General features: G+C 35.2%; 1 protein-coding gene across 1 annotated transcript in view; it reads left to right on the top strand.

Annotated features, from left to right (window-relative positions):
- Nucleotides 1-21,414, top strand: part of LOC134374606 (protein MFI-like) — a 51,258-nt gene extending 29,844 nt beyond the window's left edge. Inside the window, exons 3-8 of the mRNA XM_063092445.1 lie at nt 3,536-3,589; nt 3,726-3,926; nt 4,956-5,086; nt 13,184-13,354; nt 17,464-17,519; nt 21,263-21,414. Of these exons, the coding sequence (XP_062948515.1) occupies nt 3,536-3,589; nt 3,726-3,926; nt 4,956-5,086; nt 13,184-13,354; nt 17,464-17,519; nt 21,263-21,414 (765 nt within the window). The remainder of the gene's footprint in view (nt 1-3,535; nt 3,590-3,725; nt 3,927-4,955; nt 5,087-13,183; nt 13,355-17,463; nt 17,520-21,262) is intronic.
- The last annotated feature ends 2,638 nt before the right edge of the window (nt 21,415-24,052 follow it).

Below are 24,052 nucleotides of genomic sequence, written 5' to 3'. Positions count from 1 at the left end.
GAGATAATTAATTGCCAACAAACTACATTAAGAAGAAAATCAAAGAGAGTTCTTGAAGGAAAATTCTTTCAGAAGGGAATAAGAATTATAGGAATAAAGAACATTGGAAAGGGTAAATATATGTTGAAATCGAAATGAATATTGACATTTTAAAACAATAATGTCTTGGGTTTATGACATTTATAGAAGTAAAATATATGACAGTAATAACACAAAGGCTGAGAGGGAAGTAAAAGGAGTTAACCTGTTACAAGATTTTTGCATTGCTTAGAAAGTGGTAACAGGACAGTAATAAGTCAAGTATGCACATTGTACTCTCTAGAGTAACTGCTAAAAAAACATAAAAAATATATTAATTAAAAGCTAATAGATGAGAAAATGTGGAATATTAACAATTAATTGATTAACCCAAAGGAATGCAGGAAAGGAGAAATAATGGAATGAAAAACACGTGGGAAAAATAAAAAGCAAAGCAAGATGGTAGACTTTAACCCAAGTATATCGGTGAGGCCTAACCCTTATTTAGCTATCTATATTAGTAAGCATATAAATAATTATATAAATTTTATATAGAAAATTTAAGTCCAAATAATTATTACTAAACATATTAAATATAATAATTACTAAATGAAATGTACATAGACTAAATAACCCACATAAAAGCAAACTTATCAGACTGAACAAAAACCTATCTATACCTTATTTTTCAGGCATACTTTAAATATAAGGGCACAGAAAAATGAAAAGTAAAAGGCTGGAAAAAGATACATCATACAAACTTCAGTTAAAAGAAAGCTGGTATCATTATGTTAATATCAGACAAATTAGGCTTTAAGGCATAAGGTACTATGAGATATTAAAAGGGACATTTGATAATGATAAAAGAGTCAACAGAAAAATATAACAATCTTAAATGTGTAAAGCAAAAATTGGCATAATTAGAAGAAATATAATCTTCGATCATACTCAGAGATTTTTACACAGATCTCTTGATAATTGATAAACAAGCATGCAAAAAAAATTTAGTACAGATATAGCAGATTTTAACATCTTTTTTTTCATTTTAACATCTTGATCTAATTGATATGATATAGAACTCTACAGCCAACACTACAAAATATCTAAAGTTCTACAAAACTAATGTTTTCTTTAAATTAAGTGCACAGTAAATGTTTCCCCAAACAGATCACGTGGTGGGATTTAATGCAAGTCTCAACAAATGTAAAAGAATTGAAACCATAGAGAATATTCTCTAGTCCCAGTAGAATTAAACTAGAAATCAATAACAGAACAGAAACAGAAAACCACCAAATTTTTACAAATTAAGCACATGAAATTAAATAATCCATGTGTTAAAAAAGAAAATTAGAAAATATTTTATGCTGAGTGATAATGAAAATATTACATCAAAACTTGTGGGATACAGCTAAAGTAGAGCTTTTAGCCCATTCTGTGCTGCTATAACATAATATCTGAGTCTGGGTAATTTATAAAGAACAGAGATTTATTTCTTACAGTTCTGGAGGCTGAGAAGTCCAAAGTCAAGTGGCCCAGATCTGGCAAGGGCCTTCTTGCTGCTTCATCCTTGCAGAAGATAGAAGGGCAAGAGAGCACACACATGAGAGAGAGAGAGACAGAGAGAGAGTAAACATGCATGCAAGAGATCAAACTTACAGCCTCGAGCCCTTTTATAACTGGCATTAAACCATTCATGAAGGTGGAGTCATTGTGACCTAAACACCTCCCATTAGGCCTGCTTTTGGGGGGACACATCCCACAACCATAGCAAGCTCAGAGGGAAATTTATAGCTCTAAATGCATACATTAACTAAGTTTCTACCTCAAGGTAGAAAAGATAAGCAAATTGAACCCAAAGAAAGTAAAATGAAATAGTAAAGATAAAATCAGACATCAATGAATAGAACGTAGAAGTAAAATGGGGAAAATAAAGCCAGTTGGTTCTTTGAATAGGTTAATACAATTGATAAACCACTAGGAGGACTGATATATCTGAATGGCTAATAAGCATATGCAACAGTGCTTAACATGGTTAGTCATAAGAAAATTCACATTCAAACTACAATGAACTACCATTATAACCCCACCAGAATCACTAAAATTAAAAGGATTGACAGTACCAAGAACTGATAAATATGTGGACCAACAAGAAGTCTCATATTTTGGTGGTGAGTGGTAAATTGGTACACAAACTTTGGAAAATTCTTTGGCAGTCACTAGTATAGCTACTTGTACATATGCCCCATGACCTCTCATATTTTATTCCTGGGTACATAACCAGGAGAAATGAATGCTATAACCCACACAAAGACATGAACAATAATGTTCACAGCAGTTTTATTCATAATAGCCCCAAACTAGAGACATATAAAATATTCAACAATAATAGAGTAGATAAATAAATCGTGGTATATTATATGATGGAATACTTGATAGCAATGAAAAAGAACTAACTGCTGCTCTATGTTACTACATGGATGAGTCTCACAGATTCACATTGAGAAAAAAAAAAAAAAAAAGCCAGGCACAAATGACTACATACTGTATAATAACTTTTGTGTAAAGTTCAAAAGCTGGCAAAAGTAATCTGTGGTGATAAAGGGATTTTTGGAGAATATTGGCGGGGAGAGAAATAAGAAAATCAACTGAGATGCTGAAAGTGTTTGGTATTTTGATGCATGGAGATCTCATGGGTATATATACATATGTAAAAATTCATTAAATTGTACTCTTAAAATGTGTCTACTTTAACTTTAGTGAAAACATATACATATGTATGTAAGTATAGTGTTATAGTTCTAATATGAAAAAATATGTTGTATAACAGGATCTCACACTTCTTACTTGAGTTTGTAACATTTTTAGTCAGGAGAAAACTATTCTGCAAAACTCATGTTGTCTTACAGGCTTTATAGACTGAATAATTTAGGATAACGTCTGTTTTCTCATTTAATACCTAATATTATCAGGAGACAAGGTTGAACTGCTTTCTTATAAAGGACCAAGATATTTTTTCCTACTTTCCATTTGGTGCAGGGTACTAAAATTTAGAAGACCTTTTGTACACAATTCTTACAGAATTTTAAACATAGATTTTTGATTTAACAAAAGCTAGTTAGGAAAGGTCATTTGGGGTTGAACTTAAGTTGACCAGTCACAATTGTTGTCTCTAAATTTACCTGTGAGATAATATTTTATATGTAAATCATGTATTTAAGGACTTATTTAAAACTTCCACTTTATGAATATAACAAATCAGTTGGCTTTTACTTTTATATATTGCATAGAAAGGAAACAGTTTGGTATAATTATTCCAGTTATATTTTAGTTACTAGTGTCCATAAGAAACTAAGTCCTTAGCTTTTAAAATACTTTCTAACTTAATTATTCGAGGTCTGTTCACCTGACCTATTTCATGAATAATCAATATTCAGCAACTATTTTAAAATTTATTTTAGAGTGAGAAGTAGTGAATTGGTACATACAGAATGTTGAAGAGTAATATATTTTCTTCTAGGCAGAGCTTCTAGATGCTGCTGCTGGCATTCATGTGCGATTCAGATTAGGTGGAGTAAGTATGGGTGAATTCTTATTTAGTAGCCTTAAAGCACATTTCTGTGAAGTTTAGAAGATGTAATTTTTAAAAAATGTAAGCGATTTTTATAATTATTACATTACAATGGTCCTTTGAACTTTTCCATCTACAGGTTAAATTTCCACCTAATATATACTATAAAATTTTTACTCAGAGACATATTGAAGATCTGTGTGCTAACAGCCCTAGAGATTACACAAAACTTCCAGCAAAGCATGCATCTCATAATAAAAGTGATCATCTTGAGGAAGAGGGTCGTAGTGGCTGGTATCGTCGTATAGAAAACAATGGCTGGAGGCCTGTTTCTGATAGAGTAAGAAAAGAGAAATATTAATTTTTATCTTACATATTTAGAAACCCATTTGTCTTATTTTCTAAAATTATTTTTTAAAAGAATAAATCCTAGTAATTTAATTGATAAAATTCGCTTAAGTTTCTACTCTGGGGCTACTAGTAATACTTGAAGGTACAGCAATTTAACTTTTTTTCTTACATTTACTTCTACTTTTATTTTAATAATCAGCTTTGAATCTGGGCCATCTTTAGACACCTCTGGTACTCAGCAGATTATATACTCAGTATATAGACTATAGAATGTGGTATGTCAAATATACTAAGTATGGAAAGTAAAAATGTGAATTCATTCAACAAACTTTAGTGCATATCAATCATGTGTCAGGTATTGTTCTAGATCCAGGTGTACAATGGTAGAAAAGACATAGTCCTTTCTCTCAAGTAGTTTGCTTTTTAATTAGGGAGAAAGTCAAGTAAACAGGATACATCAGTACAATGCAGTAAATATGTTAAGTGATTTAATAGAAGCAGATACATAGTGTTGATGGCGGGGGTAGCGGGGGCCTAGCAAACTCTCCTTGTTATCTAGTGTGGGGGGGGGCAGGGGAGGAGGAATGAATTGGAAGTGAGAAAATAGGTGATCAGTTAGGTGAAAGTGTCATACAGAGGAAGCCACAGTCTTGGGACAGGATAGAGGGACTTAGGTATTCCCGGAGAGTGCCTGTACTCTGAGAATTAAAGTCATCAAAAGCCAACAGCACTAAGAATAAATCAGGTCTATTCATGTGAGCAGATGAGACACTCTTAGACTATGTCTATTCATTTATTCATTTAATACACTAGTACTTTTTCAGTCTTTCTGTAGCATCTGCTTCTGAAGGTTCAATGTATTACTCACCCATCACTTAATTAGAATACTTTAAAAGGGTCTGTCTTCTCCCCTATTCCTATCTTGGCCTATTCCTACTGAACAAACACAGAAGTTCTTGGCTATAGCTAGAAAATCAATATTTCAACATTTTGTATATTCATTTTTGTTTCTCAATAGTTTTGGGTATCTACTGACCATGTAGAGGTGGAAGACAAAAAGGAAATTGAATTCCATTTTTCAAAACTGAAGAGAAGGCAAGATTTGGATAAGAAAAGAAAAATTAGAAAAATAGAATGGATGAGGCAAATGTAAGTTGATGAAATACTTAGACTTACTAGGAAAGTATATAGTATTTTGGGAAAAAAACAAATTTGGAGAACATACACTATCTGATTTCAAGACTTACAAAGCTAGTGTAATCACGATATGGTGGTATTGACATTAAGTTAGACATATATGTCAATGGAACAGAATATAAATTTGTGAAATAGACCCACACATATATTGGTAACTGATTTTCAACAAAGGTGCCAAGGAAATTTAAGGAAAAGATCACCTTTTGTAAAAATTGATTATTCAAATGCAGAAAAATAAATCTTGACTCTTATCTCACATCATATATAAAATTAACTCAAAAGAGATTATAGATCTAATTATAAGAGCAAAAATCAAAAAAATCTAAAAGTAACCAAAGAAGAAAATCTTAGTGACCTTCATTCTGGCAAAGATTTCCTAAGAAGAAGGCATTAAATATAAAAGAAAAATTGTTAAATTGCACTTCATCAAAATTAAAAGCATTTGCCCTTTGAACAAATAAAAATAAAAATGCAAGCCATAGATAGGGATAAACATTTGCAAACTATACAAGGGTGCTACAAAAAGTTCATAGAAAGATTAGTATTATCTTTTAATTCTATTTTTCCACAAACTTTTTGAAGTACCCTCATATATCTAAAAAAGTTCTTGAGTCTAGGATATGTAAATAAACTAAAACAAAAAAACTCTCGAAACTCAAATGATCAGAAGATAATCTAATTAAGAAATGGGCAAAAGATTTGAACAAACACTACATCAGTGAAGATATATGGATAGCAAATTAGCACAACTCATGATGTTAGTCATTAGGGAAGTACAAACTAATATGATGATGAGATACAACTACATACCCACTAGAATGGCTAAAATAGTCTGCCACACCAATTGCTGGCTACATACAAACTGGTACATTCACTTCAGAAAATAGTTTGTCAGTTCTTTTTACAAGTTAACACACCTACTGTTCAATCCAGCCATTCCACCCTTAGGTATTTACTCAAGAGGAAAAAAAAATATATCCACAGAAAATTGTATATAAACATTCATAGCAGGTTTCTTTGTAATAGCCAAAGCCCAGAAATAGCGCAAATGTTCATCCACAGGCAAGTAGATAAACAGACAGTGGTATATCTACACAAAGGAATAGTAGTCAGCAGTACAACGGAGTGAACTATAGATACACATAACAACATGGATGAATCTCAAAATGATGATGCTGAATAGAAGAAATCAGTCAAAAAGGACATTCTATATGATTCCATTTACTTGAAATTCTAGAAGATACAAATCTAGAGTGACACAAGCAGATCTAAGTTATCTGGAGATGGGGGAAAGGAGAGAAGGAAGGATTACAAAGGGGCACAGGAAACTTTGGGTGTGATGTATATATTCATTTTTTATTGTAGTGATGGATCCACAGGAGTATACATACGTCAAAATGGCAAATTGTACAATTTAAATATCTGTAGTTTATTGTACATCAATTATACCTCGATAAAGTTGTAAAACATTTTTTTTAAAGAGCATGTGCAAACAGAAGACAGTCATGGAAGCTTTGTAGTAGTTCTTCATCTCCTGGAGTTGCAGGATGACTTGAGGACAAGCCGGGGTCCAGTTGCAACAGTCACAGGGTTATAGCACATGCCGTACAACTAAATGCTCTACCCTGCTAGGTCTTCTGCACTAAGTTAGGGCACTAGTGGGGAAGAAGTAGAACCCTCAGACCTGGGATGAGGACATTTGGGCAGATGTAGACAAGGCTAAGAACCTTGAACCTCCAAATCCCCTTGGTGGTGGAAGAAACCCTTGCTCCCCTTTTGCGGGAAGCAGCCCTTCTCTGCCTTTCAGTGACTGCACGATGCAGTTGCCACACACACTTATGCTGATACTCCTCAAGATTCTCCCACCACCACTTCTCACTGCTTCCAGCCCACAATGTCCTTGTATCTCAGGACAGCCCAGACAGACAGGTAGAGATCTACTCCAGAAGGAGATGGCTTATAAACCAGAAGAGGTACAAGAACTTACAAATCTATATTGATAGAAACCTTGGAAGCATTGTGCGAGGGTAGATTCTAAGGTTTGTTAGATCAAAAGTTGATTGGGCTGAACTTATTGATATGGCCACACTCACTGGGGATTATGGATTTAATGTGTCGGCTTGAGTATCCAGAAATTATGTTAATAGTCTGTTAGGTTAGCTAATCAAAGCCTGAACTCATCCAAAGCTCTACTGTCAACAAATGCCTGAACTTCTCTGATATACTGTAAAAAAACGATTTCTAAAGACTTGGGAGAATGTGTGTTTCTATTATGTGTAATATCTCAGCCACCCACTAGCCATTACCCCAGGAAGGTCCAGGAATATGTTCTCATCAAGTTATTAAGAAATGGCTGGGTGAGGGGAGCAGCAGAATTTTTGGCAAACTGTGGTTTATAAGGCTGGATATGACAGTGGGGAAAGCTGCAATGGAATTGGTTCCTTTAGTTCACTGGGAATAATGGAACTTTGAAGTGGTAGAGGTCAGGTGGTACACATATTGCAGCTAGGCTTCTAGATGTGGCTTCTTTAATGGAGCAAATGAACACAGCCCCTGGCACCTGGTATACTGCTATTGACCTGGCAAATGTGTTCTTTCCCATCCCGATCACTAAGCAAGAAAAGAAGCAGTTTGCAATTATATGGAAAGAAGAGTGTATCTTTACATCTTACTCTCAGAGCTGTATCAGTTTTCCTGCTCTAGTCTCCAGGGGCTTACACATCTCGATTCCCACAGAACATCATGCCTGTTTATTACATTGATGACCTTATACTAATCGGATGTGGTGAACAGAAAAAAACAGCTCCCTGGATGGCTTAGTAGGACAAACACATACTAGGAGGAGGGAGATAAACTATGTAAAAAGTTAAGAGCCTGCCACGTAGCTGAAGCTTAAACACATTTTGGGATATCTTTTCAAAAGTGAGAGACTAGTTGCTGTACCCTGCACCATCCACCTTGAAGAGACACAACACTTAGAGGACCTCTCTTGATTTGGGAGGTAATATATGACACACTTGGGCATGCTGCTCCAGTCCATTTACTAGGTGACCTAATAAAGCCACCAGGCTCCAGTGGAACATGGAGCAAGAAAGAACTCTGTATCAGGTCCACAGTGTGTTCAAGCTGCCCTAAAACTTGGGCTTTATGACCCAGAGGTCCCAACAAGTATTGTAAATGTCTGTGGCACAGTGAAATACTGTCTGGAGCTTCTAGAGTCCTAATAGGAGAATCACAATACAGACCTGTAGGGTTTAGGAATAAGGTAATGAATACCCTCCTCTGCCAAAAACTGTTCTCCATTTAAAAATCAGTTTCCAGGCTTGCTACCAGGACCTGGTAGAGACTGAATACTTGACAATAGGTTGCCAAATACTATGTGATTGTGAACTGACCTGGGTTTTGTATAATCCACTGGATAAAAGAGAGTATACAGCATTGTTTCAGAATGAAATAGATGTGGTTTATATGAGACTGGGTCTGAGAAAGTTCAGAAAGCCCAAGTAAGCTGCATGAGCTGTCGCTCAGACTCCTTCAACCACTACTCATGCTCCATTGCCTCCACATCATCTCAATATCTTTGGACTTGACAAGAGTCCCCTATGACAAGTTGACAGAGGAGGATATATTGGGCCTACAGTGGATCTGCACCGGATGGTGACACAATCCAAGAATGGACAGTCACTAGATTACAAACCCTCAGTTAGCCCAGAAAATGGTCAAAGGATAGATATCCTTCCAGTGGGCACAACTTCAGGTGGTACATTTGGTTTTTCACTTCATGTAGAAGGGGAAATAGTGGATCTTAATGACTGTGGGCTAATAGTTTCTTAATAGATCAGCATTTAGAAAGAATAAAATTGGAAAATTGGTTACTAGGTCGGAGGAGAGGTATACTCAGAATGGGCACAAAGGTCATTCATGCCCCATGTGAATGCCCTCCAAAGGGCTTACATGAGGCAGACAGCTCTTAGTAATCAGATGGACAAGATGATCTATCCTATGTATGTCAAATTTTTCCCTGGTAACCTCAGCAATTTCACCATGGAGCTATGTACAAAGTGGCCATGGTCACAGGGGTGGAGACTGTATACAGACTCAACAACATGGTTTTTCCCTCACCAAGGCTGTTCTGGCTATGGTCACAGCTGATTGTAGAGCAAAAGACATTGCTTTGCCCCCAGCAATGAGATATACTGGCTAGCTGGTGGTGGGCTGATCATGTTGGATACTTCCCATATACAGGAAGCATCCCTTTGTCCTCACAGTGATAGACAAATATTATAAACATAAACTATTTCTCAGCCTGCATTACTTCTGTCAGCAGCACTATTCATTACAGAATGCTTTATCCATCATTTTATTTCATATGCCACTGCCTCTAACCAGGGAGGGGACCCATTTACAGCAAAGAAAGTGTGAGCTCAGAACAACAAAATTCACTTGCCATATGTGCCATCACTTAGAAACAGCTGGCTTTGACAGAATGGTGGTATGACTTGTTAAAGCTCAGTCACAGTAACAGCTGGGAGACACCACCTAGTGACAGGCCAATGCACATGAATAATCTTCTATTTTATTTCTTTTTTCTTTCCTATGTTTATTTACCCTTGAAACATTTCTCATCCATAACTGAGCTCTGTATTTCTAATTATATGGACATTTCTATCTCAAACTCAATAGGTCCCAAACTGAGTTTCATATCTTCCCCATTATAAAAGTTGTGTTTTCCTCAGTATTTCTCCTGGTCTGTTTATGACACCATCATTTACCCAGTCATCCATGCCAGAAATGTAGGGATTGTCCTACACTTCTTACTCTTCATAAGCTCCTACATGTAATCTGTTATCAAGTCCTATTAATTCTACTTTCAGAGTATCTCTCAAATCTGACATTTTCTTTCATTCTCTACTGCATCATCTCAGAATGTTTCATCTATACTTTATCTGCTGAATCCATCTTTTAGTTGGTCTCCTTCTCTCTAATCTCTTCCTCATCTCTGTACAAACACTGAAGTGATGTTTCTAAAACACAAATAAGTAAAATCAATTCCTTACCTAAAACATGTTAAAGATTCCTCATTACCTACATCCCACATAATATTCCCCCTCTTTGCTGGCAACAACATCTTCATCTTTTAATACTTTGTCCAAATATCTCCTGAAGCTTTTCCTGACTTACCTAGACACAGGCACTTCTTTTTGCGGTGCCCTGTGGATCTTTTTATATATTCAGTTGTCACATTTTTACAACTATCTGTTTATTTGCCTGCCTCCTCCACCAGACTTTGAGCCCCTACAGAACAGCATCTCTGTTCTGTTTCTTAGCACAGAACCACAGATATAAGTTGATGCTTAATGAGTACATGTTGCTTGTAGAATGAATGAAAGAATGAAAAAGTGAATGAATGAATGAATTCTTATGACTGGGTGTTATGTTTCCTTTTCGTAGGGTTGCAAGGAATGAATGAGAAATTTTACTGTGTGTGCTTTGTTCACTGATGGCATTTAAACATTCTTCAGTTTGTTGCTGAGAATTAACAATTAACAAATCAACAAAATTTTGATTTTTTTGTTTTAAACCCTGGTCTTACTAAAAGAATTCTGGTTTTAAATCCCATACCTTCCTGTGTCCTATAGATATTTGCTCTCCTTGACCTCCTTTGCAATTTAAGCTTTGTCTTCCTAGGTCTTTGTATTTTAACTTCTCTCCCTGTTGTAAAATTCAGACAAACATTTCTTATGATGTTCTTTCCTTTAAATTTCCTAGTTTAGAAAGAATATGATACCATTTGAAAGTGAATACAACTAAAAATATATTGCAATATTACCTATAAAGCCAAATTTTATATTGTTTTTGTTTTCTTTTGAAAAATCACTAGTTTATTTATAAAACAAGTTAGGATTATTATAGTGTGATCTTTATTTCTGCTCACTATTGTATTTGAAATACTGTTCCTACTTGGTAACCTGTTATTATTTATCACTATTTAGACCACTTAACTATAATAGTAACTAATTTTAGAAGAGTTCAAAACCTAAGAATTAAATTACAGCTATTATAATTCCCTTAAAAACAAAGCACTTTTTATATTTCCCTGATAAGAAAAGAAATAGATATCTGAATGGTTGTATGTCACTGTTGAAAAAGAAAAAAAGAATATCATTCAGGGTTCAAAATCTAATCTTGTTTGTATATTTAGAAAGGTAAAACATGGAGGAACTCACAAAAAAATGCTTTTATCCCCAGCCTTCTAATTTCTAAATGCATTTTTGTTATGACATGGGCATTAGTTCAATAACTGTGTGCCAGTGGGTACCATTACTCATTTATTAATTTATTCATTTACTTAATACATGTTTATTAAGTGCCTATCATGTTCAGGGAACAGAGTATAGAGTAGAAGATTACAAGTTCCATGAGGTTAATTTCATCACTGTACAAACACATAGCACTTTGCAAATGGTGGACACTCACTAGATACTTATGAAAGAAATGAATAAGTGAATGAAAAACTATAGAAAAATTAAGAAGTCATACTTTCTTACCATTTTTTGCTCTTAATAACCTATAAATTGAGTCATGTTCCTGCTTCTATAAAATGCAGTTGCTCTCATGGGTCATTTCCCACTTAAGGTCTGACCAAGCAGAAACTTCATGAGGACAGGGAAGTATCTTGTCATTGTCATATCCCTACCACCCAATGTTGTGTAAGCTTTCTTTTACTGAACGCTTACTCTGTGCCAGTCACTATTGTAAAAGCCTTATATGGATTTACACTTCTAAACCTCTCAAGAATGCTAGGAAGTAGTAGTATTATGATTACCATTTTAAGGAGGAGGTCACTGAGGCCCAGCAGAAAGGCTAGTTTTTTTGACAAAGTTTATATAACTAGCAAATTACAGAACTGAGATTTATATACAGATAATTTGATACCAGAGTCCTGGCTTTGTATTATTACTATGCTGCTTCCTAATGAGTGCTGGATAAATTAATATGATTTCAGAATAGATTAATCTTTAAAATGGCTACCAATGTAGATCTTAAAATGAATAACCTAAAAAAATGCTATATCCCAAAGTTCTTGGTAAGGACTTAATAACTTCTCTCTACTCACATAGCTCATGTTTGGTAGATACACTAATTTATGTGCTTAGACTAATATGAGGGTACTTCAAAAAGTTCGTGGAGAAATAGAATTAAACATTAATATGAATCTTTCCACGAACTTTTTGAAGATCCCTCAAATAAGACAGTGCTGCAGAATAAGCCTGGACTTAGAGTCGGGTTTGAATGGTAGTTCTGATACATATTTATTTCCTACATGATCTTGAACAACTTCATAACTTCTCCAAATCTCAATTTCTTCATCCCTAAATGGGGAATAAAAATAGCTGCTACGAAAGGCTATTGTCTTTTTTTTTTTTTTTTTTACTTTTTAAAAATTTATTTATTTATTTATTTATTTTAATTTTATTTTGTCGATATACATTGTGGCTGATTATTGCTCAAGGCTATTGTCTTTAAGAGAATTAAACAAGATAATGTATGAAAAGTACATGGCATAATCTCTTCCTCTCTTTTTCTTTCCTTTTTCCCGTTTCCTTCCCTCTTTCTACCTACCATTAGCCTCACAACTATGTAAAAGTTACCCAACTCCTCCAGGATTTATTTCCTCACCTATAAAATGAACGGGCTGGTTGTTTGGTTTATAAGGTCTTTCCAGTCTGTAATTCTGTGATTCAGTGATTTAATAACTTAGTTTTTCCTTGTATCATAAAAATGCAACTTATTGAGAAGTGATTTGAAGTGAGGTCTCTTTGGTTAGTGTGGGGATTAAGCTGCTTTTCCCCTACAACGATTCCAGCACATACAAGGATATTTCAAAAAGTTTATGGTAAAGTTCATATTATTATCTTTTAATTCTATTTTTCTATGAACTTTCTGGAGTACCCTCGTAGATCTTGGATGAAGATTTGATTTAATATGTAAATAGTTTTAATATGTAAATAGCAATAATATATGTCTCTCTTCCTTTCCTTTATTTAGGTACTACGCAGGAAGCCTGGAGGCTAAGTCAACACATCCTGAAACTCTAGGTTTAATTCACACGGCAACAAAAGGGCTAATAAGAGCTATTGAAGATAGTGGGATAGATTCTGTTATGGAGTGGGAAGTGGATGAAGTGCTGAACTGGACAAATACACTGAACTTTGATGAGTAAATGCATGTTACTATTTTGGGGGGAACAAGTGCAGTCATCATATATTTTTTCTTTCTAACATTTCCCATTCCTATGTTGAATCTTAGCATCGCAAACATACTCTTTCAAACAACTGAATTTTTATTATTTCTCTAGAAAGAAAAGAATAATAATGAGGGATAAAAAAAAGGAGTAATCCAAAAATAGGAAACAGAAAATTAGACTTAAGTGTTCTTTATTCTCAGACTTCATTCTTATGCCTTAGTCTAACTCTGCTTTGCTTGACTTTTCAGATTTAGAAACAAGTTTAAAGAGCATGAAATTAATAATACAAAGAATATCTTTAATCTATATTCCTATAGATAATTCCTTAATCTATATTTCCTATCTAATGTTTCTATGTGAGACATTAAAAACTTATAATTTTTCAGTGATATACTGTAGCTCTTGAAAAACATTTTTAAAAATTTTTTGTATGCTGGAAATTTTTTAATATTTAATATAGCCATTAAGGAAATGTAAATCTAAATCCCAATGAGATACTACTTCATACCTACTAGGATGGCCGTAATTAAAAAGACACATAATAACAAGTGTAGGTGAGAATGTGGAGAAATTGGAACGCTTATGTGCTGCTTTTGAGAATGTGCAGTGGTGCAGCCACTTTGGAAAACAATCGGAAGTAGAAAAGAGAAAAATGATAAAAGGAAAGATAAAAGAAAAAGGGAAAGAATGATAGAGAAAAAGGAAAATTGGAAAACAAGGATGAAAGAAAAAAGAAGACATTGATGAGAAGGATATATTAGAGAATAAAGAGTGACAGATAAAAAAGGACTAAGTATCCACAGTAGATGCTCTAAAATATTTTTAAATGAGCACATAGTAAAAAGAGATTGTTGTAATTCAATAACCCCAATATCTTGTCTAGACTGTAGTACTGGGATTCCCTGTAGACAGCACATTTGTGGTTTCTGGGACATTGAATAAATAGAGATGGTAATATCATGCAAGTAATGACATCCAAAGAAAGGAGCTGTGATGCCTTGCTTTTACTTTCTTTCCTAAGAGTAAAAATTGCTGGCTGGAGATGGGAGAGAAGGGAGAGAGAGGTAGAAGAGGTCCATTATGAATAAGCTTCTGAGAAAAGAATAGAGAATTTTCTAAGGTGAGCTTTTGAAATCCTGCTCTGCCTTTCCCTTATAAACTTGGCTAATTCAAGTAAAACGCCAGCAAGTTTAGTGAAAGATTACAAGAACACCCAATATTCTGTATTCTATCATTACTGGAATACAACGAGAATAAAACAGTTGAATTCAAAGAGAAGAAATAAATAGGCAACTCAGTCTACATAAGACTTTCTCCACTATCATCCCCCTAATAGCCTTTTCTGGAAGGTGATAAAGATTCTTAATGGCTTTCCTTTGTAAAATAAATAAATAAATAAACCAGTAAGATGTGAGGTGGTTTCTTTGTATCATATACTCTATATTGAGTGGAATGAATACACCTCTAGCTTTGATATGATGAGTAACTCTGAAAATTTTCAAAAAAATGCACATACCTCATGTTTCCAAACCATGTACAACTTCTGTCAGTTCTTCTTCTGAGTTGGATATAATCATAATTTGGCACCAACGTGGAATCTTAGAAAGCAAGATTTTCCACTGAGCCCTGGACAACAAAAACTTCAGATGGAATCTCAAGAGATTATTTGGGAATATTTCAGTAGCACTGCAGACCACAAGCACTGATAGGTAAGACCACACTGCAAAGACAACACCTTGTTTGATAAGAATTTCAGAGTTTGACATTTTTCTCTTCAGGAGAACTGGTAACCACTAATTCCTTGGAGAATATCCTTTAAAATTTATGGACAGTCCCTGTTGGCCATTAGAATGGCATAAACTTGAACACTGATATTTGGTGATAAAAATCCATTTCTTTCCAGAGGCTTTTGTGCTAGCCCCTTGTCTTGCCACTCTCCTGGATGAAGCCATGTGCATCCTCAGATTCACGTTGCAGCTATCAACTGAGTACATTATTATCATCATTGTGAAGAATGGATAGAGCCAATTTTACTCTTAGACTCAAGGACATTAATGGTGCTGTTATAGATTCCAGTATTCAGAGATATGTTGCTGCATATGTGTAGAACGTAAAACAATCCCCATATCACCACCCTTGCGTCACCAACAATGCCACATGATGGCTACCATGACTGTTGCTGGCATTCATCCTAATGGATATTCAGCTGCATATTCTCCATCAAGATGGATGTCCCTCTTCCAGGATCTTCATATTTTTTCAAACTGCAAGTGAATTTTGACATATCTATCAAGCAATTCACAGCTAGGAAATCTTAAATAATGTCCTGATATTCTATTTAACGTTGTTGGTGCTCTGTGCTCACATATGTTGTGGATAGCCTCTATTATCTGTTCTTTTGATTTCTAAGACATGTAGTTGTTATGTTGCCTCTCTGGCTGGGGACTTTTCCCAGACTATTAAGGTGTTTAATTTGTACTCTGGAAGGAATTCATTGTAGATTCCACATACAATATTTTGCAGTTATTATTTTTTAAAAATTTCAAAATTTTCTTAGTAAGAGAGATCAACTCTGTGTTATAAACAGCGTGGTAATACTATCATCAAACTGTTGCTTCTATTTGTAAAACTGATATTTCTTATCAATTACCACTGGTATTTTATGAGTTCTTTTTAAATAATGGAATAAATTCATATCCTAATCTTAGATAAAGCAGGGTCAATGATCGGCCTTAAATATGGCATATGTTTCTGTCCCAGACTATTAGGGCTTAGCATACTATCATTCAAGGTCCTTTATCTTGGTTCCTTGAAGGTGGAATGAAAACTTTCAGTATATAGTTCCAAGGAAGCAGGGTGATTGACATCCACCTCTTTCATAGTGTTCCTGAGCAATCACTGAAAGCACAAAGTCTGCCAAAATTTAAGTTCCACCAATTGAATTGCCTACAAAGCAATCCTGGAAAGGGTTTACACTGCCTGCTGTTGTCCTGAATCCTCTAATTTAAGTGACCCAGCAGCATCCCATTTAAGTCCATTAAAAAAAGTTCATGAAGCAACAAGAGGTAGCAGTAATAGGAAGGAGCGAAATTCAGACACAGTATCTTATCACAATTAAATACTTTTGGACAATATATACCTTCATGTGGCAAAAAATGGAGCACAGGGTTAACAAAAGTAAAAATAATTCAAATGTAATAAGTAAATACTTGGAAAATCACAGTATTTTATGAATTACATGACAATTCTAATTCTCATCCTTTCTCTGCCAGCTCCCTTTCAGCACCTGCTGTGACCATCTACTTAACTGATTTCTTAGTAAAAATGAGTGCAGTTGAAAGGAGGCTTAGGAAAGGGGGATATGGAACCCAAACAAATGAAATGTCACAGGAAACCTGCTTCTTGGAGATTTCCCACATCTTCACAACTCATCATACCTTGTCCTTCCCTATTCTACCTCTTCTTGGGCTACCCAGGTCTCCCTATTTCAGTTTCTGTTTAGGGAGCTTAGGTGGCAGCTGCATTTGCCCTGTTTGAATGTCTCTTATTTTTTTTGGAACACTGCAAAAACAGCGCCGTTGCTCCAATAAGATCCTAAACCACACACTTTAAAATTTCCACTGACATGTCAGAAACAGTAGGTCTGGCAATCCGGAACCAAGGAGAAAGTTTTGTTCTTGATTTCCCCTGACTTTTCTCAAAGTTTTCTGTCCATACTTTTAATTTAGAAGTTGTTAACTACCATCTTAGTAGGCACTCAACTGAGGACATGATTGTACAGGAATGAAACAGGATAAGATGAGGAAACATGCTGGAGGGAGAAAAAAAGACACTAATATAGTAGATGGTGAGCACCATTTTTATACCTCCTTCAACTCCTTGTCCTGGAGGTTGCCTGAGATGCATGAGCTATTGGGAGGTGGGAAAGTCATGAAAATTAAACATTGAGACTGGTGAATTTGTCACCATTAATCTAAGGTTTCTTAAAGAAAGTACAATTTTAGAAGTATTCTAAGCATGTACTAATGAATCAACTTATTACTTACTAATAATTTAATTAATGTCCATATAATGTGCTTAGGTATATTGCCAACTGGAAGGAAATTGCTACAAGCAACTCTTCAGCTAACTACAAAGGTAGGTGATTTTTAGCAATACTTTATAGGAAATCCTCATGGACAAAAATAATACATTCCACACATGTATGTATTTCTAAGCATCTAACATTTCACTGCCCTACATATTGTATAGATTTAGATTAATATGCCAAGTCATTTTTACCATTATATGTAAGATGGGGAATATAAGGAAATCTTCTACTTAGGGTTAAATAAAATGATTTTTTAAAAATGAATCCTTTTTTAAAATTACGTATCTCATGGTTGCAGTAATAATTTTTAATGAGCAAACTTCACTTGGCAAAATAAATACCTCAAAATGTTGGAAATATTTTTTAGGTTCTATGTCACTGTCATCCCTCCAAGTGCTCTACATTACTGAACAGCTGAAAGTGATAGCAAGCATGTTGAAGAACAGTATTATCATAGCATAGCACAGAAATACCAGTAATTCTAACATAGTCAAAGCCTAATTAATATGATTGTATGATCTGAGTGTATGAGTTCTGTCCTGCTGTCATCCGTGAGAAGCAGTAAAGCAGAGAGGTTACGATTGTGGAGTCCTAAGTTGGACTGCCTTGGTTTGATTTTTGGCTGTACTGTTTACTGGCTGTGTGATCTTGGGTAAGCTCCCTCATCTGTGAAATAAGAGTAACAATAGTGCCTAGCTCATAAGCTGTTGTGAGGTAATAAGAGGTAATTCACGTAAAGACCTTAGAATAGTGCCTGGCACCTACTACATATGCCTTAAATATGAACTATCATTAGCATTAACCTTGTCCACTTACTTCCAACTCATTGCCACCATCCCAGCCCAAGTTGCCATCATCCCTCTGCAGACTTCTGCCTTAGCCTCCAAACCGATGCTCCTCCAGTCCATTCTCTGCACAACAGAGTGATATTTTATGCATATAAATCAGCACAATCAAAACACTTCACTTTATTTAACAAAGCCTTCTCAGCAATTACAATGGGGGACTGCTGTCTTGAAGTGCTTTATAAAATTAATTCATCTGATTTTCAAAACAACCCAATGAGACAGGTTATATTATCTGCATCTTACAGATGAGCAAACCAACAGGTGCTGTCACTTGCTCAAGGTCACGGAGTCAGTTCATGTGAGGGCCAGGATCTGAATTGAAGATAGCCTAGTTCAGCACCCATTCTTTTAACCATGACTACACTCTGCTGCCTCTCAGAGCTTCTCACTGCTCTTGGAGTAAAATCCTCAATAGATCACGGCCTCAGGCTCTGACTGTGGCCTAGCTTTCCACCTTTCCAGGTACCACTCTCCCCCTCAATCACAATACCCCATGTCACTTGTCTTCGGCCTATTTCTCAAACACACCATGCAGTTTCCACTTCAGGGGCTAATGGAGTTGATGGCCTTCTAAAGGACAGTTTTAGGTAACTCTCTTGACTAGAGGGCAGGGAGTTGTCTGTTTTGTTTGCTACTGAGTCCCCAAAGTGTAGCACTTAGTAGGTTCTCAATAGCAGATCAAAGAATATAAATGAAAGACATGTACAAAAATGGAAACAGAATCTAAATTACTGAATTAAAAGAGATGACTGGTCTTCCTTTCTTTCACATGCTGCCCTCCACATCTGTTCTTTGCTGCTACTAGAGGCCCCAAGTGGCTTTGTGGCAGCCTCTGTTGCACTGTGACCTCCACTGGCTGCAGGAGCTCTAGGGAGGATGCAGGAAGACTCACAAGGTGGGAAATGGTCTCAGTGGCTTTTGAGGATGTAGCTGTCAACTTCACCCTGGAGGAGTGGGCTATGCTGGATCATTCCCAGAAAAAACTCCACAGAGATTTTGTGGGGTAAATCTTTATGAACTTGGCCTCTATAGGAAAGAAATGGGAAGACCAGATTGAAGATCTGTACAAGAATCACAGGAGAAATCTGTGCAACTATATTGTAGAGTAAGTCTGTGAAAGTAAAGAAAGCTGTCAGTGTGAGAAATACTTCAGCCAGATTCCAAATCTTAATCTAAACAAGAAAAGTCCTACTGGAGTAAAACCATGTGAATGTATTTTCTGTGGAAAAGTCTTCATATGTCATTCATTCCTTAATAGGCACATCCCATCTCACATTGCACACAAACCATATGAGAATCAGGAATATGTAGAGAAGCCATGTAAACACAAGGAATGTGGGAAAGTCTTTAACTGCCCCAGATCATTCTGAATGCACAAAAGGACTCAATGAAGAGAAAGCATGAAAAACTTACACTGGATAAAAATGCTAAATGGATATGGGAAAGCCCTCATTATCCCAGTGCATTTTGAATACATGAAGAACTCATACTGGAGAATAAGTCTATGGGTGTAAACAATGTGATAAATCCTTCAGATTTCTCACTTCCTTTTGAATTCAGGAAGGAATTCATACTGGAGAGAAACCCTAGTTAAAAGTGTGGAAATGCTTTTATTTATCACACAACCTTCTGAGCACATATGAGAATGCATAAAGGAGAGCGAGCCTATAGATGTCAAAATGTGGGAAAGCAATTGGTTGTCCCAGTTGAATTCAAAGCCATGAAAGAACTCACACTAATGAGAAACCTCTTCAGAATAAACAATGTGGAAAAGCCTTTAGTTGGCCTGTATACTGACAAAAACACGTATGAATGCACACTGTATTGAAATACTGTTTTCAAAGTATAGTTAAGTTTTCAATGTTAATAAATATTTTAAATTCATGAAAACTCACACTGGAGTGAAATTTTATAAATGTCAGTAATACGGAAAGCCTGATGGAAATTAATTCATGTATAATGCTCAAAAAATTTTAAAGGAAATGTTGTAAAAGTAATAAATATGTTTATCGGTGGCTTATTTCTTCAAGTTGATCTACTATTGATTTCTACTTTCACAAAGAAACACTGAGATGATATACCTGTAAGTACTCTTTAAGCAACAGTACATAAGTTTAATAGGTAGATTTATTTTCAGGTCAGTTAATAAAATTTTTCTCTGAAAAAATAAGAGATTACTGTGAAAAGAAGGAAAGATGGTAGTTGGAAGGAACATAAGAGCAAGTGAAAATTATTATTGTTTTTACTTTATAAGGAAAACTTTAATTATAATAAATATATAAAATGGAGCAAATAGTTCACAGATCATAAGGTATAAATTATAATTTTTAAAAATTATTTTTAAGTAGTGGAGATTTGTATAACTGAAGCCTGTGAAGGTGATCCATTAATGATGTTGGCATTGGGGAAGGGGAAAATGTGTGCCACTACTTCAAGAAGCAAGAGAAGATCAAATCTAGAGCAGATTTAGAAACTTTAGCTCTGGAGAGGGAAAAGGTATCTCTTCATTTGTGAATAAAACCTGTTAGTAACGAAGTACTAACTAAATACCAGACACTTGCTAATTTTTTACATGAACTATCACATTTCTCACAAAAATATGATGAGGTAGGTGCTATTATTATCCCTATTTTACAGATGAGGATACTGAGACCTAGAGAGGTTAAATAACTTGCTTTAAATCACACAACTAGTTATCTGTAGATCAAATCTCAAACCCAGGCCCTGCAGAGCCTTTATAGAGATGGACAATGATATATGGTAGTGAAAGTAGGATGAACTCAGAAATTTGGGGCATTTATGGTTTTAAATAGGATACAAAGATATCTACTCTAAGAATGGTGAAAAGTAATGTGTAATACACCTTACCTGGCATATAGCACATTGAATGAGTCTGTATCTTACTGTATTTGGCATCTTTCTAATCTGTCATTTCTCTTTAGGTTTCAGGTTTAAGCAAGCACAGAAAAATATAAATGACTATGAAGATACATCAGACACACAAATGGGAGTACCAGATGATACTTTCTATGAAAATGTTTATCAAACACCAAATTTTACTAGACTAACGCCAGATTCCACTTTTGGAATGTAAATATAAAGTACTTTCTTTTCTGAGTTATAGCTCTTCAAGCCCTGCAAGTATCAGTTATAGCCAAGAGACAGCTTATTCTGACTGGAGTAACGTGTATATATATTCTTGGCACAGAATGTAGCCCAGTTAAGGAAGGAAGATGAATAGAAATAGAACACTCGACTGAATACAGTGGTCATAGAAAACACTGAAATTATTCCTGGTATTCTGAGAAACTGTAGTATTCTAACAATCACAAATAAAGATAATATATTTAGGTGCAGAAAACCTTCACATTGATTATTTTCCTTCTTTCTTTGAGGCATTTAGCGCATTCATGTAAGCCAGAGCTTTGCCCATTCATCCTATATTCAAATGCACCTTGCTTCTTCCTTCCCTCTCCCACTTTGCCTTATCCTTTCATTTCTCCATTTTCTTCCTCTATACCTTGTTTCCTTCCTCCTCTTGATTTTCTGCCTGCTTACTCATCATAGTTGTCTTTTCCTTTCTGTTTCTCTCCTACTCTTATTTCATCTAACAGTTCTTTCTTCTATGATGTTCTTTCCTTGTTTGCATTTTTCTCTTTACTTGTTTCATCAGTTTCCCTTTCCTTTTTTCATTTTTCTTTCTAGATCCTTCCCCTAATCTCAGTTCTTTTGGGGGCCTGCAACTTGCCTTCCCTACCCTGCATACAACTCTTTGGATTCTTATTCCCTCTTTCAGGTCAGAGCAGTCAATCAGTTATCTATTGATACACAGTAAATATCCCATGACTTAGCAGCTTAATACAACAAACATTTGTTATCTCACAGTTTCTGAGTGTCAAGAATCTGGCAGTGGTTTAGCTGTATGGATCTGGCTGGGGTCTCGCAGGACGCTACAATAAAGATTTTGGCCAGGGCTGCAGTGAATGAAATGAAAACACTGATAAAAACATCTGTTAACCAAAAAAACTCCATTAAGAGAATGAAAAGACAAGCCACAGAATGGGAAAAAAATATTAGCAAAGATGTTATATAACCAACAAAGGGCTAGTAGAAATATTGTCAAAGAACATGTAGAGGCAAGTCATCAAAGAGAAAATCATACCGACCAACAATCACATATAAAAAAGTTTAATCTCCCTAGTAATTAAGGTACAAACAATGATGCCATTTTGTACCCATCAGAATAACAAAAATTTGGGTTTGAAAATATCAAGTGAGGAGCCAGAATCACCCCTGGTTGAGACCCACTGCTTTTGAACCATAAACTATGAAAGTAAAACTTTTTTTTACTATGTATGCTGTCCTTTAAGGGCAAAGTAAGGGATTTTTCAGGGGATGATTTCCATTATATGAGATCTTCACCTTACCAAATTCTGAATCTAATCTTTGTGAAAACTTTGACTCTACTGTATTTATACAAAATACATTTTGTCAGAAACTAGAAAAAAGAGCCTGAAACTCTGAAAAGAACTGAATTTATTAAAAAGTAAGATAAACAGATGGAAAGCAAACTTCACATTTAGGATATCAGGATCTTTGTACTTGTTATAATCTACTACAGATCTTTTAGACTTTAGAAATGTCAACTGGATCACTTTCTATATCCAAAGAAGGAATATTAATTTGCCTTTGTCAAGAGGTAATTAAGGAAAAGTACTACAATATTTAGACTGAGACACAGCATACCAGACCAGTTCTTTGTAGTAGGCTCCCCAGTTCACACTGCACCATCAGGTGCCTACTGTCCCCAGGCTGTGAGCTCTACACAGGCAGACTAGGCAGGCCTTGCTCACTGTTGTCTCCCTAGGGACTAGCCCCATACCTGACATGCAGAACACCCAAATATTTGAATAAAGTGAATGAGTCTCAACATACACTTTCTTTTAGGATTATTTATTCAAAAAATATTTTATAATAGATCAGGTAACATTGTAGTAAAGAAATACATTCATAGTACTAACAAATGTACATAAAGCATATGATTTCATTAAGGTGCTATTAAAATACTTGAAATGGCACATACCTCTGTATTTCAAACCAGTATAGTGGCTTTCTACTTTTAAAAAGATTAGCCTATTCTAATCTTTAAGAAGCCCAGTGTTTTCCCTCTTTGCTTTTATTTGCTTTGGACCATATTTAAATTTTTAGCATTTCCAAGTGTACACATTTTAATTACATACTATAATCACCATGGATTTATGTACTTACTGATTAGGTAGATACTTTGGGGAGCATGGTAGGGAGGCTATTATCTCCCTTAATCTGGACACAACTGTTCAAGCAGTCTGTAACTTATTAGCTTTTCTAGCGTCTTCTACTCTAGTATTCACTGACCTTGTGAACTCGTGAACCCTAGATTTTTTTCACCTAAAATCTTTTCAATTTAGCTCGTCTTACACTTGTACCTGAAGCTTACTATCTTCTGACCTTGACAAGTTATCTTATTTCTCCAAACTTCACTTTCTCTAGCTATAAACCGGGATAACATCACTAATCTTGCAAGGTTTTGTTGTAAGGATTAGAGATGCTGCATATAATGTATGTCAGGTACTCAGCATATAACAAATATTCTATGATTAATATTTTAAAAACCTAACCCGTCCTCGTTTGTTCCTGATAATTTTCTATCTTACTCATTTCCAGATAGTGTTCCAGCTTCTCAAAATCATTTA

The sequence above is a fragment of the Cynocephalus volans genome, chromosome 4 (assembly GCF_027409185.1).
Source record: "Cynocephalus volans isolate mCynVol1 chromosome 4, mCynVol1.pri, whole genome shotgun sequence".
NCBI classification, from domain to species: domain Eukaryota; kingdom Metazoa; phylum Chordata; class Mammalia; order Dermoptera; family Cynocephalidae; genus Cynocephalus; species Cynocephalus volans.
The sequence above is the reverse complement of the archived record's forward strand: the minus strand, read 5'-3'. Positions and strand labels throughout refer to the sequence as shown.